The sequence below is a fragment of the Pleurodeles waltl genome, chromosome 1_2 (assembly GCF_031143425.1).
Source record: "Pleurodeles waltl isolate 20211129_DDA chromosome 1_2, aPleWal1.hap1.20221129, whole genome shotgun sequence".
Lineage (NCBI taxonomy): Eukaryota > Metazoa > Chordata > Amphibia > Caudata > Salamandridae > Pleurodeles > Pleurodeles waltl.
Window position 1 is genome coordinate 798,591,685 of NC_090437.1, and position 13,258 is coordinate 798,604,942.

A 13,258-nucleotide genomic window follows, 5' to 3' on the forward strand; every position below is an offset into this window, starting at 1 on the left:
ATGTGCAGTGGTAATTCTGCACATCTCCATACTAAAATGTGAATTACAGGGCATTTCTGAAATAGACTTCTTTTTTACACAGTCTTACATTTGGAAGGAAAAAATGTAGAGAAAGACAAGGGGTAATAACACTACTACTACTCTGTGTTCCTCCAAGTCTCCCGGTAAAAATGGTACCTCACTTGTGTGGGTAGGCCTAGTGCCCACAACAGGAAACGCAACATGGACACATCACATTTTTACATTGAAATCTGATGTGTTTTTTGGAAAGTGCCTAGCTGTGGATTTTAGCCTCTAGCTCAGCCGGCACCTAGGGAAACCTAGCAGAGCTATTCATTTTTTTTAAACTAGACACCTATGGGAATTCAGAATGGGGTGACTTGTGGGGCTCTCACCAGGTTCTGTTACCCAGAATCCTTTCCAATGCAAAAACTTTGGCAAAACAAAATGTATTCCTCACATTTCGGTGATAGAAAGTTCTGGAATCTGAGAGGAGCCACAAATTTCCTTCCACCCAGCATCCCCCCTCCCCCCAAGTCTCCCAATAAAAATGGTACCTCACTTGTGTTGGTAGGCCTAGTGCCCGCGAGAGGAAATGCCCCAAAACGCAACATGGACACATCCAATGTTTACATTGAAAACTGACATGTTTCTTTGGAAAGTGCCTAGCTGTGGAGTTTGGTCTATAGGTCAGCCGGCACCTAGGAAAACCTACCAAACGTGCACATTTTTTTTTAAACTAGACACCTAGGGGATCCCAGGATGGGGTAAACTTGTGGCGCTCTCACCGGGTTCTGTTACCGTGAATCCTTTGCAAACCTTAAAATTTGGCAAAAAATTACTTTCCCTCAAATTTCGGTGCTGCAAAGTTCTAAAATCTGAGGGGAGCCACAAACTTCCTTTTACCCAGCATTCCCCCTCATCTCCCGATAAAAATGGTACCTCACCTTTGTGGGTAGGCCCACTGCCTGCAACAGGAAATGCCCTGAAACACTAAGTGGACACATCACAATTATCAGTTACATAATTGCCTGATTTTGCAAAGGGAGGGAGGGGGCACCTGCATTTTTGGTCATGGGCTCAGCAGCCATCTAGGGAATCCTACCAAACCCAGACATTTCTAAAAATCAGACACCTGAGGGAGTCCAGGGAGGTGTGACTTGTGTGGATTCTCCAGTGTTTACTTACCAAGAATCCTCAGCAAACCTCAAATTTAGCTTTAAAAAAAAATCACATTTTCCCCACATTTCTGTGTGGGATTACCACACCAGCACAAATTCCTTACCACTTAACATTCCCCTCGGTCTCCCGAAACAAATGATACCTCAACCTGTGTAGGTGGGCCAAGTGCCTGTGTCCAGGAAGAGCCAAAAACATGTTGAAATTGAGGGGGAACCAAAAGGGGCCCAAAGGAGCAGTTTGACAAATGGGGCAGGATTTTTATCGCTATAGATGCAACAATGCTTGGTGAGGAGTGCATGCGAAGCACACCACCCTGGACTCACCCAGATGTTCATTTTTCAGATGTGTCTAGGTCTCCTAGATTTTTCTAGATGGCAGCGTCCGAAAGTCCAAAAAGTGCAGCCCTCACCATTCCAAGTGGGACGATTTTGAGAGTTAGCCAAACTCTCATGACCCAAATGTAAAATCAAAACCCCAAATAATCAAATGTCTTCTTGCTTGCATTGGGATAAGATCTTTTAGTGTGCAGGGGGAGGGTTGAAAGACTGTTTCCCCCTTCAGTTGGGGTGGGGGCATAACCATGCCCATACTGGTTCGTAGCCACAAACCCACTATTTTATTTTAATTCCCTGGCATCTAGTAGGCTTTCTGCACACCCCCCTCCCCACCCCCCAATTCACACCCCTCAAGGAGTGGATATGGGGCAGAACACAACTTTGTCCCCATTTATTTGGGGCAGAAATGTCCTAAACAAATATTGGCCTCCAGGGGAGCGACCCTTGCCTAAGGGGTCGCGCCCCACCTGTAAAAAACAAAGTTTTTAAAGAAATGATCCATGGTGCATAGTAGCTTCGGCCTAATTAAAATAGGCCGATCTGCCCCCTAGGACTAATAAAAAAATGCCCCCCGTTGGAGAGTGGTCCTTGCCCAAGGGGCGCTCCCCTTGTTTGTTTACAAACTCCATGGTGTCTAGTGGGCATTCCTGCAGCCTGACTGCTATGCGATCAGGCTGCGGAAATGCTCAGAAAGACATCAATGGAAAGGAAAAAGCCTTTCCCTTCCTTTGATGCCTCTCAGATCGCACACAAGGTATGAATATAATATAGGTTCATTAAACAATGACAATGTTGTCACCCAGTTATTTTCAAACCTTAGATGACTGACTGCAACAAAGATATGGTCTGCTGATGACAAAATCATTACATTTGTGTGTACTGGGAGAAAGGACGATAGTGGGGAGTAAGTAGGGATGCAATGAAGAGGTACATCCTCAAAGCTAACTTGGAGTGAAAGGATGTGCGCAGCACAGATTTATGCCTCAAAACAATGATTTTGTAAGTTACTTCAGTAGATTGGTCTAAGTTATACTCTATCATAAAATTAAAGGTATATAGGGGAAATGTGTTCATCTGTTATTGCATTAAATGTCAGTGTCATTATTCCGACATTAAAAAAAAAAAAAAAAGGCAATAAGAACTTTAAAATTAAAACCACTAATAACCATTGTTAACATACCTCCTGTGTCAATCAATGTTTCTTCCAGAGTAAGCTGGTCTAACGGAATGACAGGAGCTACACCACCTTCCCACTTCTTACGATTTACTGCTGAAATGGGTTGTTCTTCCTGCTGCTCCGCTTTTCTTGCAGGTGGAACATCACAATTTTCTTTCTCCTGCTGCGTGTCATTTTTGTCATTGTCCTGAGCTTTTAGGTTCTGATTCAAACGGCGCAATATTTCCTTTTTCTCATTCTAAAACAGAGTCAAATATAAAATGAATGTTCAAATACAAGTGAATATGTAAGTGTAATTGTGACCAAACACTGCTAAAAGTGAAAAATGCTTACTTGTACAGAAATGTCTGGCTTTTTAGATTCCTCATGGATTCCATCAGTTGCTTTTACAAGGGAATCCTTTTATCCAAAACCAAAGGAGAAGACACAAGAAAAGAGAAATAATAGTCAGAAGTAATAAAAAAACACACTTAATAACTTCATGGACTTCACTGGAAAAATGTAACAATTTTTGAGAATTTTACATTGTGGTGCCAAATTACAATGAAATAGACACAACTGAGCCAACCTAAACTGAATACAAATACCACAACCCCCTCTGAAATTAATCCAACTTTTTCAAATCTTACTGAAATGGATACAAAAAATTAGACAGAGTGATAGAAGGCTGGGAGAATACATTACGTCAGCTATGCAACTTCACAGATTTTTTTTTTATGTCTGACAGTAATAACATGCCACATTACAATCTGCAACTAGAATATGTCTCTATCAGATATTTGGTTACCGAAGATAAGTAACTTGTACATCTGATAGAGACTTCTAGTTGCAGATTCCTAGCCTTAGAATAGATACCCAAGCAATGCCATCCTCTGTGGTGGGTTGCGAACCAAGATCATACTACGAAGTCCTGCAAGACAGAATGACCAAAATAGCCATCCCGACGGACCTGACTGTCCAGGCAGTAGTGCTTAGCAAACGTGTGCAGGGACGCCCAACGTAGCTGCCTGGCAGATATCCAGGACAGGAACTCCACATGCTAACGCAGTGGAAAGCAGCAGTTGGTCTGTTGGAATGAGCATGCAAGCATTCAGGAGGTTGCTTTTTGGCCAAAGCATAGCACATTTTGAAGCAAAGAAGCACCCATCGAGAGATGGTACGCTTTTGCACTGCCTTCCCTTTTTTCGCACCCACATACCCAACGAAGAGTTGATCGTCCACCCAGAAATCTTTAGTACGATCAAGGTAGAACACCAACGCTCTTTTTGGGTCCAGTTGGTGGAGTCTCTCCTCCTCATGGGAAAGATGTGGGGGTGCGTAGAAAGTAGGCAGAGTGATGGACTGGCCTACATGAAAGGGTGTAACCACCTTAGGAAGGAGGGAAGCCCTAATGCGCAATACGACTTTTTCAGGATGCAGAGACGAGTATGGAGGTTTTGAGGAAAGGGCCTGAAGCTCACTCACCCTGCAAGCAGAGGTGATAGCGACCAGAAAGATAGTTTTGAAAGTGAGGAGCCGCAAGGGGCAATTCTGCATTGGCTCAAAGGGGGTACACATCAAGTAAGTAAGTAAGTACAAGATTAAGGTCCCACTGAGGCATGATAAATGGAGTGGGAGGAAACAAATGGGTGAGCTACTCACAATAGGAGATTTAAAGAGTGAGGCTCTGATCAGGTAGCCTAAGAAAGGCTGAAATGGCAGATAAATACCCTTTAAGGGTGCCCAAAGCAGAGCCCTGCTGGGCCAAAGAAAGAATGAACAGAAAAACCTTGGATAGAGGGGCAGAAAGGGGATCAACAGATTTGTTGGTACACCATGCCACAAATGTATTCCAATGACAGGCGTATACAGTTTTGGTTGATGGACGCCTGGCTGCCAAGATAACATTGCAAACTTCGGGTGGAGGGGCAAAAGCCGTCAACTGGTGCTGCTCAATCTCTACGCATGAAGGCAGAGGTTGGACAGGTTCGGGTGAAGAACCGTCCCCTGTTGCTGCGACAGAAGATCCGCCCGGAGAGGCAGTCTGAGTGGAGGATCAATGGACATGCTCAAAAGCTCTGGATACCACGCTCTGATGAAAGGGAGCGACTGAGAGTGAGTCAGGTTTGACTTCGGCATGTTTATAGTGAACCCCAACACGTGCAGGAGGCTCGCCGTAGTCTGAAGGTGGGAGACGACTTTCAGGGACGAATCTGCCTTCAACAGCCAGTCGTCAAGGTAGGAGAAGACTGAGACCCCTAACCTGCGTAGATGAGCTGCAACCACCGCCATCACTTTTGTGAACACCCGAGGGGGCGCTGGTAGGGCCGAAGGGGAGCACGGTAAGCTGAAAGTGCTCGTGACCTACCACGAATCGTTGGTAACGTCTGTGGGCAGGCAGGAAGGGGATGGGGAAATAAGCGTCCTGCAAGTCCAACGCTACCATCCAGTCTCCTGGGTCTAAGGCAGACAGAACCTGAGCCAGGGTGAGCTCTCAGAATTTCTCCTTCTTGAGGAAGTATTTTAGGTCCCGAAGGTCTAGGATAGGACGTAAGCCCCTGTCCTTTTTGGTATCAGAAAGTAGCGGGAATAACAACCACAACCTACTTCTGGCACAGGGACCTTTTCTATAGCTCCCTTGGCCAAGAGGGTTGCGACTTCCTGGCAGAGAAGCACCAAATGATCCTCTGAAAGGTGATTGAAGGATGGTGGCATGGGTGGTGGAGCAGATTCAAAAGGGAGGGAGTAGCCCTTTCGAACGATCTGCAAAACCCACCTGTCTGTGGTGATATTTTCCCAGTGGGGCAGGTGATGGCGTATCCTGCCACCAACTGGATGGGAGTGTGGGGACGGACTAGGAGGGTTTGGAGGCTGCAGCGGGAGTAGAGGTGGACTGGGCAGACCCCTGGTTCACTGTCCCACAGCCACGTGGGATTCCGTGTCCCCTGCCACGCATAGGCTGAACAGTGTGCGAGGCACGGTGGCTGGGTGGAGGATGTGACAGGGAGCCCCTTCCGTGTCCACAATAGGGGCGAAAAGCAGACTGTGGTGGACGAGGGGCAGAGGAAAGACCGAGGGCCCGAGCCCGGGAATCCTTGAATCTCTCCAAGACCGAGCCTGCTTTGTCCCCGAAGAGATGAGAGCCATCAAAGGGCATGTCCACGAGTGACTGTTGGACATCCCCCAAAAAAAAACCAGAAGTGTGTAACCAGGCGTGATGTCTTAAGGCCACCGTTGTAGCAACCGATCTGCCGGTTGTGTCCAGCCCACAAAAGATTGGGAACTTGGCTGCATCTCTCCCATCGGTCACAGCTTGGGAGACGGTAATACGGGCCTCCTCTGGTATCTGCGGCAGGGCTTGCGCAACCGTATCCCACAAAGAGTGGGGATAGCGGCCCAAGTTGCATGCAGTGTTCACAGACCGCAGCACGAGACTGGAGGAAGAAAACAACTTCTTGCCAAACTGTTCCAGCCTTTTGGATTTCTTATCAGGGGGTGCGGAAGGGAATGTGCCTGAAGAAGAGAAGTCTGGATAACAAGACTCTCAGGCGTAGGGTGTTGGGTCAGGAATTTAGGGTCGTTCGGAGTGGGCCGATGGTAGCGTGTGATAGTCCTATTCACAGGGGCCCCTGTATTGGGTTTGGATCATGTACCCAAAAGGACATCGGTGAGGGCCTCATTAAACAGCAAAAGGGGTTCTGAAGTAGAAGACCCAGGCTGAAGCACCTCCGTCAGGAGATTAGACCTGACCTCAACAGTGGGAAGCTCGAGACCAAGGACCTCAACTGCCCTACTGATCCCCATACCATACGTTGCTCCCTCCGCCGTAGCCACAGTAGGAGGAGACAGCATGCCAGCATCAGGAGAAGTATCCAGACCACTAGCTTCTCGCCCAATTCCTAAGCACAGTCCATAGCAGGGTCATCCTGATATTCATAAGGGTCCAGTGACCCCACCAATCCCTCCCCATATTCGTACCCATAAGAAAAAGGGTCCGAATCTGACCTGAGGCGAATAAGCCCCATCTAAGTAAAAGGCGGCGGCGGCCGACGCCGCTCCAACTCAGAGTCGTCAGGGATAAGGATCAGGTCGATGTCGATAGTGGGCACCACCGATGTCGGGAGCGCCGATAATCGACCCGCCGACGGGGAAGGTCTCAAGGGTGCGACCGGCGCCAGTGCAGATCCGCGCACTGATCTGGAGGTGACCTCAGGGGCCGGAGCTGAAGCTGCCGGCGCGGAACCCAAAGGCCCCTCAGCCGAACCCCTTGGGCCTGAAGGCACTGAATCGGGGTCAGACAGCCCATATATGAGGCGCATGGCCTCATAAAACTCTTTAAGCTGGGCGGGGGTCGCTTTGGCTCCAGGAAACCCGGGGAAGCGCAGAGCAGAGCCGACCCAGACACAGGGTCAGAGGACGGAGGCCTTGTGTGTGGACGCGCGTCGCGTCGGCCAAGCGACGGGTCGAAGTCGGAGAACAATGGACTTCTTCGATTTCTTCTTCTTCTTACCTTGATCCGAGGATATATAAGAAGATGAGTGGTGATGACTCCGTGACCGATCTCGAGACCTTCCTCTCGAGCGAGACCGGGACCCACGCGGAGTCGAGTGCCAGGCCACCATTAGCTTTAGGGACCGCTCCCTCAAAGCCTTCGGGTGCATGGCCCGGCACTCGGAGCACAATTTCAGGTCCTGGTCGCGCTCAAGACACCACAGACAAACCCGATAAGGATCTGTCACCGACATCGTCCGATGACAGTCCTCACATGGCTTGAACCCAGGCTTTGGGGACATCCTCGACGCACCAAAGCTTCACAGAAAAAAAGTCAACAAAACGGTCAAATTCTGCCCACAAATAGTCAGGGTAGCTCTTCTCCGGCTCAGCGCGTGGTGCGGAAAGAAAAGAACTGATGTCACTGTGCGAGGGTGGCGTCTGTATACTACTCCCGACGTCATCACGGCGACCACAATGCCAACAACGCCTGCGGAGTCGACTGACGCCACCTGCCGACACGCAAAGGTATTGCTCGAAGAAAAATCTCTGGATCCAGTCTGACGTCTGGAGGAAATTCTAAGGTAAGGAATCTGCAACTAGAAGTCTCTATCAGATAAAATCTTTGGAGACACCTATTATTTCAGAGCTCGCAAGGTTTATTGATTTCCATTGCGGTCATTTAAATTTCATACAGGAAATAGGTTATCATTTGACACTTACTTCTCTGCACGTCGACACCAATGCTGCAAAAACTTTGGATTGTAAAAGCGTTACAATACATTACTAATCCACGTGCAAAAAGACCAAAAAGGCCAAAGAGGTATAAAAATAACTTTTAATGGTGCTAACTACAAGAACTGGCTGGGCCAAATATAAAACAAGCATCTAGCAGTTTGGTTTGTATGGAGTCTGAATAAAGGGCACAATTTTGTCCCACGTCCCTGATTAATGGATTTTGTAGAGGGAAGCCTGGGGGCGAGGATGACATCCAGAACCCCAGGAAGGAGACTGAACATAGTCAACTGCTGCCACTCTAAAGACTTTCCAGCTTTGCAGAATCTTTCCCTGCTGCTGAGACAAGAGATCCGCCTGATCGCAGGACAAAAAACTAATTTCCAAACGTTGGGCCACACTTTTCAGGCCCAATACGGAACCACTAGGGTGATTTGGGCTCAGACATTCCTGATTTTCTTCAGAATCAGGACAGGAGAGGCAGTGGTGAAAGGCGTACAGGTGTCCTGTTTGTCAATCCAGCCTGAATGCACCTCTTAAAAGCGGCCTTCTTGGGAACTCCAACAGACAGTTTGAAACCGCACATTCTCAATAGAAGCACAACGATCTAGCCAAGGCTCTCCCCACTGTGGAAAGACATCCTGTAACCACCTCAGCATGCAACCACCATTCGTTATCTGCCGGGTGTAGCAAACTGAGCTTGTCCAACCTGGCATTCAAAGGTCGGGCTGGTGGTTGCTTATCAGGGAGATGCCTTGACGTTCCACCCAGAGCTGCAGCACCTCTTGGCTAAACTGCAGATTTCTTACCTTTCGAATAGATACCAAAGCAGTGCGTCCCCAAGCAGGAGGGTCTGTGAAGTGGCTCAGATCAAAAAGCTTTGGGTGAAATTCCCTTTTCATCTAAGCTGCTTTTCAAAGCAGTAGTGCTTCCTGGAACACCCTCTTGACACAGGAGCCCACACAGCCCTGAATGTTGCAGTACCACATGGCAGTGGTGTTGTTAGTGAGAGCCTACAAACTTCATGCAATTCCAAAGGATTTATGTGGAGTCCTCTAATCTCCATCTCTCCCAGATGATCTCCCCAGCCCTTCAAGGATGCATTTGTTACCACTGCCAGCCTCTGGTGGGGAAGATAAAGGGGTATGCCGCTGGTCAGGTTGCAGGCTAGTAGCGACTACTGCAAATCTCGTGCAGTCTCCTTGAAAACCTGGATAACATCCAGACAGGTTTTCTGGGTGCCCACTGAGGCTTCAGATCCCACTGCTGAGTCTGCATATGCCACTTGGCAAAGTGGACAAGCAAGATGCATGAGGCAAGACTAAAACATTTTGATCAAAGCCTGAATGCCAGATTCGTTAGGACGGAGGAAAGGCCCTGAAACGCACCATGTCCACAAAGAATCCGATAAAGGGAAGCCTCTGAAAAGGCTGGTTGATCAACAACTCCAACACTGTCAGAATGTTCGCTGTCATCTGAAGGTGGTCTATGGCTGACTGTGCTGAGCCCCCCTATTTTATCCTGACATCTTCTGATGGTGACTATTTACATATTTTCCACTAACACAAGAATGTGCTGCATACACATTTATTCTTTGTAGACCTTGTGGCCCTGTAGTCTGCAGATTTAGCCCCAGGATTGTAAAATCAGCACACAATGCCCTGGTTTTCTCTTTCTGTGCTCATCGGTGACAACCCGTTTATGCTAGACAAACCAAAGAAGCTGTTCTGCACCTCTGTCACAGTGCAATAAGGACAGTATTTTATTGTACAAACAGCATCCATGCTAGGCTCGGTGAGAGGAGCACTTCAAGCTGGGATTATCGTGGAACCAATGTGATTGAGATGCAGCCCTGTTGACTCCGACCTTCATTCTGTGAGGAAATATAGCCTGTGCACTTAGGGCGGCTTCTTGACACATAAGACCAAAGCATAGGGGTTAGACTATCTCAATTGATCTGGTAGAGGATACTCCAGCTATGCTCTCTTTAGTATAGGTGCGAGAGACTGACAGGAGTAGAGTAACATTGGTAACAACATGGTTGAATTGTTTCTATTTTTCACCATTTTAATAATGCTCATCACAGTGATGTGTCTCATCTGTCTAATAATCATAGCCCCTGTTTGCTTGCAAGAGTACAATCATTTCAATATATTTTTTGAAAATACACTTTTTAAATGTAAAATGTATCTTTCCTGTGTATACTTTGGGCATGCAAGAGTAACAAATGAAAGGGTTAGATCGGTTTCCACAACTTCCTTGGGAATCAGAGTGGGCATGTTTGAAGTTACCAATAACACCTGTTACCCTGGTCAGGTAGGGGGAGTGGATGTGGAACTGTGAGTTAGTCAAAACAAACTGACATTTACTAATCAAATATATGGACTATGTCTCTATATTGAAAAGTTCTTGTTGACATATACACAGTCCTACTAAACACGTAGAAACATGCCTTCAACAGCTATTTATCCTGATAGTAGAAAACAGTATTTCTATCCCTCAAAGATAGGTAGAGACCAGGGCAATCACTTTCGTGCACACCGGAGTGGCGCTGTTAAAACTGAGGAGGAGCACAGCAAACTGAAAATGCTTCTGGATGATCATGGATTACAGGTAACATCTGTTAAGACAACAGGAAGGGCAGATATAAGTATGCATTCTGCAGGTCCAAAGCAATTGTCCCGTTCCCACAGATCCACTGCAGACAGAGCCTGAGTCGTGTAAGCATTCTCAATTTGTCCTTCCATAGAAATGCATTTAGAGGTGAATTACAGAAATAGGGCCACGGACTCCATCCTTCTTGGGCACAAAAAAATTGTAGGCGTAACAATTCATCTCTACTTCCAAGGCCAGAATCCTCTCAATGGCACCTTAGGCCAGTACAGCATACACCTCTTGCAGCGAAATGGACAGGTTCTTCTCTGAAAGTCTGTTATATGTGGGAGGAAGTTAAGGTGGGTTGTAAAGAAATGGCAGGGCACAGCCCTGCTGGATGATCAGGAAGGCCTATCTGGCAGATGCAATGGTCTTCACCCTGGAAGAAAATGCCTCATCCTGCTTCCCATAGAGTGCCGCTAAGTGCAAATGAAAGTGTCTTGGTGGCTGATGCCGCAGGGTGGAGGGATGGGTGGAACCGTGTCCTTAGTGACCTACATGAGGTGTGTTCGATCTCAGTCTACAACCATAAAAGGACAGGGGTGACTGCTGCGGTGGTAGCGAGTCCTGGCGGTGTTTGTGTGGCAGGCCTCCGGAGTCACCTCAGATAGGTCAGGGAAGCTGAGGAAACGGTTAGCCAAAGGCTGAGAGACCCAAAGAAAAATGCCCTGGCTCTGCTTGCTTTAAAGCGTTCGAGGGCAGAATCATTGTTTCATTAATAAGCAAGAACCCATCAAAAGACATATCCATTACTGATGCATACATGTCCACAGAAAAGCCAGTGATTCACATCCACATGTGGAGGCAGAACAACACACTAGTGCTCACAGCACATCCCAAGCAGTCTATAGTGTCTAGGCCAGCCCTAATGACATATTTAACTGCATGCCAGTGATCCTGAATGGTTTAAGCCAAGGAGAACATCTGCTTCAACAATGCCTCAATCCTTTTACACTCCCTGTCTGGAAGAGTCTTGGGGAGTACATTAGGGTTGACTTTGTTAGTAGAAGTTTAGACCACCCAACTCTTAAGGATTTGGGTGCTACGGAAGAAAGTCTGGATCACTCGGCACCGGTGTATGGGGCCTGGCCATCTACTTGTTCACCAATGGACAAGAGCAAGTCTTCGTATAGATGATGGTCAGGGTGTCAGTCAGTGGTTCATTAAATGGAAGTAAGGGCTTAGAAGAGGCTTGCCCCTGGGTGCACAACCTCGCTAAGGACATCTGGCTTGATGTCAACTGAAGGTAGCTGCAGTTCCAGGATCTCAGCTGTATATCTTATCTCTACAGCACATGATGCAATCTCCTCCGTTGGGGATTCAACGGGCGAAACCAGCCCTGTGTTAAGGGAGGTATTCAGTCTACTGCAAATCCATACAGTTATCATTATCATCATAGAATCATGATAAATCATCCCCAGCATCTCCCGCATTTTTATCAGGTTGATCAGAATATGTGCCAAAAAGGTGAAGAAGCATCTGAGGAAGACCCTGTAGAAGAGAAAGTGTTTTGCCTGAAATAGAGTGTGGAGACTAGATGCGCTAGAGTATGGAGTCAAGATGCAACCTCAGTCAGGGTCAAAGACAATTTGGCTCAAGATTGGACACCGGTGACGGGACCGGTGTTGGTGGAGAAGGAACTGTTGCAGATCCTGGATCTTGGAGCCAGACTGTACGCCAGCACTAGAGTCGGTGTAAAACCTGAGACAGATTTGAGGTGTGGGAATAGCACTGAGGATGGATATACCAAAGGTAACATGACTGGAGGCTCCTACGGATCCTTGAGGCCCTAAGAGTACCAAAGGGAGCAGGAAAAGTGTCAGAAATAAGCAGCATAACCACCTTAAAAGACTCAATATACTGCAGAGTCACTGATGGCCCAGGACATTTGTGATGAACCAGCACTAGTTGAGGAATTGGCTCCACGATCGGAAGAGAGATCAATGGGCACCTTGTCGCTCACTCAAACTTCTGTTTGGACAGAGAGTGCAGAGATGGGACAAGTCCTGCTTCAACTTTTTATGTGTCTCCTTAGAATTCAATTTGCTGGAAAGAAAACCTGTCATGCACGCAACCTCAAGACTGGTAATGAGTCAACCTCAACTTGGAGTGGGACTTAAGCGAGGTCCATGACTTCTTTTGGTGTTTGGTGACACACAGCTTTACTTCACAGTCTCGGATGGCTTTTAGGTTCACCAGGGTATATCCTTGGCATGATGCAGAGTCGTGCCTCAAGCCCAAACAGAGGCATATCTCAAGCAGGTCCATCACCAACATCTGTTGCCAGCAGTCACAGCATGATTTGAACCATGTAATCTTCGGTGGGAACGCTGTTCCCTTGCACATTGGAAAAGACTTTGGAAGGTATTTGACAAACGTAGGAAAGGAAGCAGAGCTTTGGTCTGCTTAAGAGGGCACAGAAGGAATGGATGTCGTCTGAGGGGTGTCACCTATGTGTAGCTCTGCTCCATCAGTTGCAGGGTGGAAAGAGGTCAACACACAGCCTCATGACGCTATCTAGTGGTAAGCAGGAGAAATGCTGTAAAAACTTCAAGTTCCTGTCTCGCTCCTTAGAAAAAATTTGAAATGTGAGGAATATGCGGTTAGAAGTATCCATCAGAAATTATCTATTTTTAACTATGGATGATCACAATCTATGTACCTGCACAGAATATAGTAGATGATTAGGCTTTTTTCAATGAGT

At 47.2% G+C, this 13,258-nt stretch overlaps 1 protein-coding gene across 5 annotated transcripts in view; it reads right to left on the reverse strand.

Moving 5' to 3' along the window:
* Positions 1-13,258, reverse strand: part of NEK1 (NIMA related kinase 1) — an 800,483-nt gene that overhangs the window by 345,747 nt on the left and 441,478 nt on the right. For 3 of the 5 annotated variants that reach the window (XM_069244156.1, XM_069244183.1, XM_069244165.1), the window contains 2 exons: positions 3,028-3,093; positions 2,698-2,932 (listed from right to left, as the gene is read on the reverse strand). In XM_069244156.1, coding sequence (XP_069100257.1) covers positions 2,698-2,932; positions 3,028-3,093 — 301 coding nt within the window. The remainder of the gene's footprint in view (positions 1-2,697; positions 2,933-3,027; positions 3,094-13,258) is intronic. The other 2 variants (XM_069244192.1, XM_069244176.1) reach the window with 1 other exon arrangement.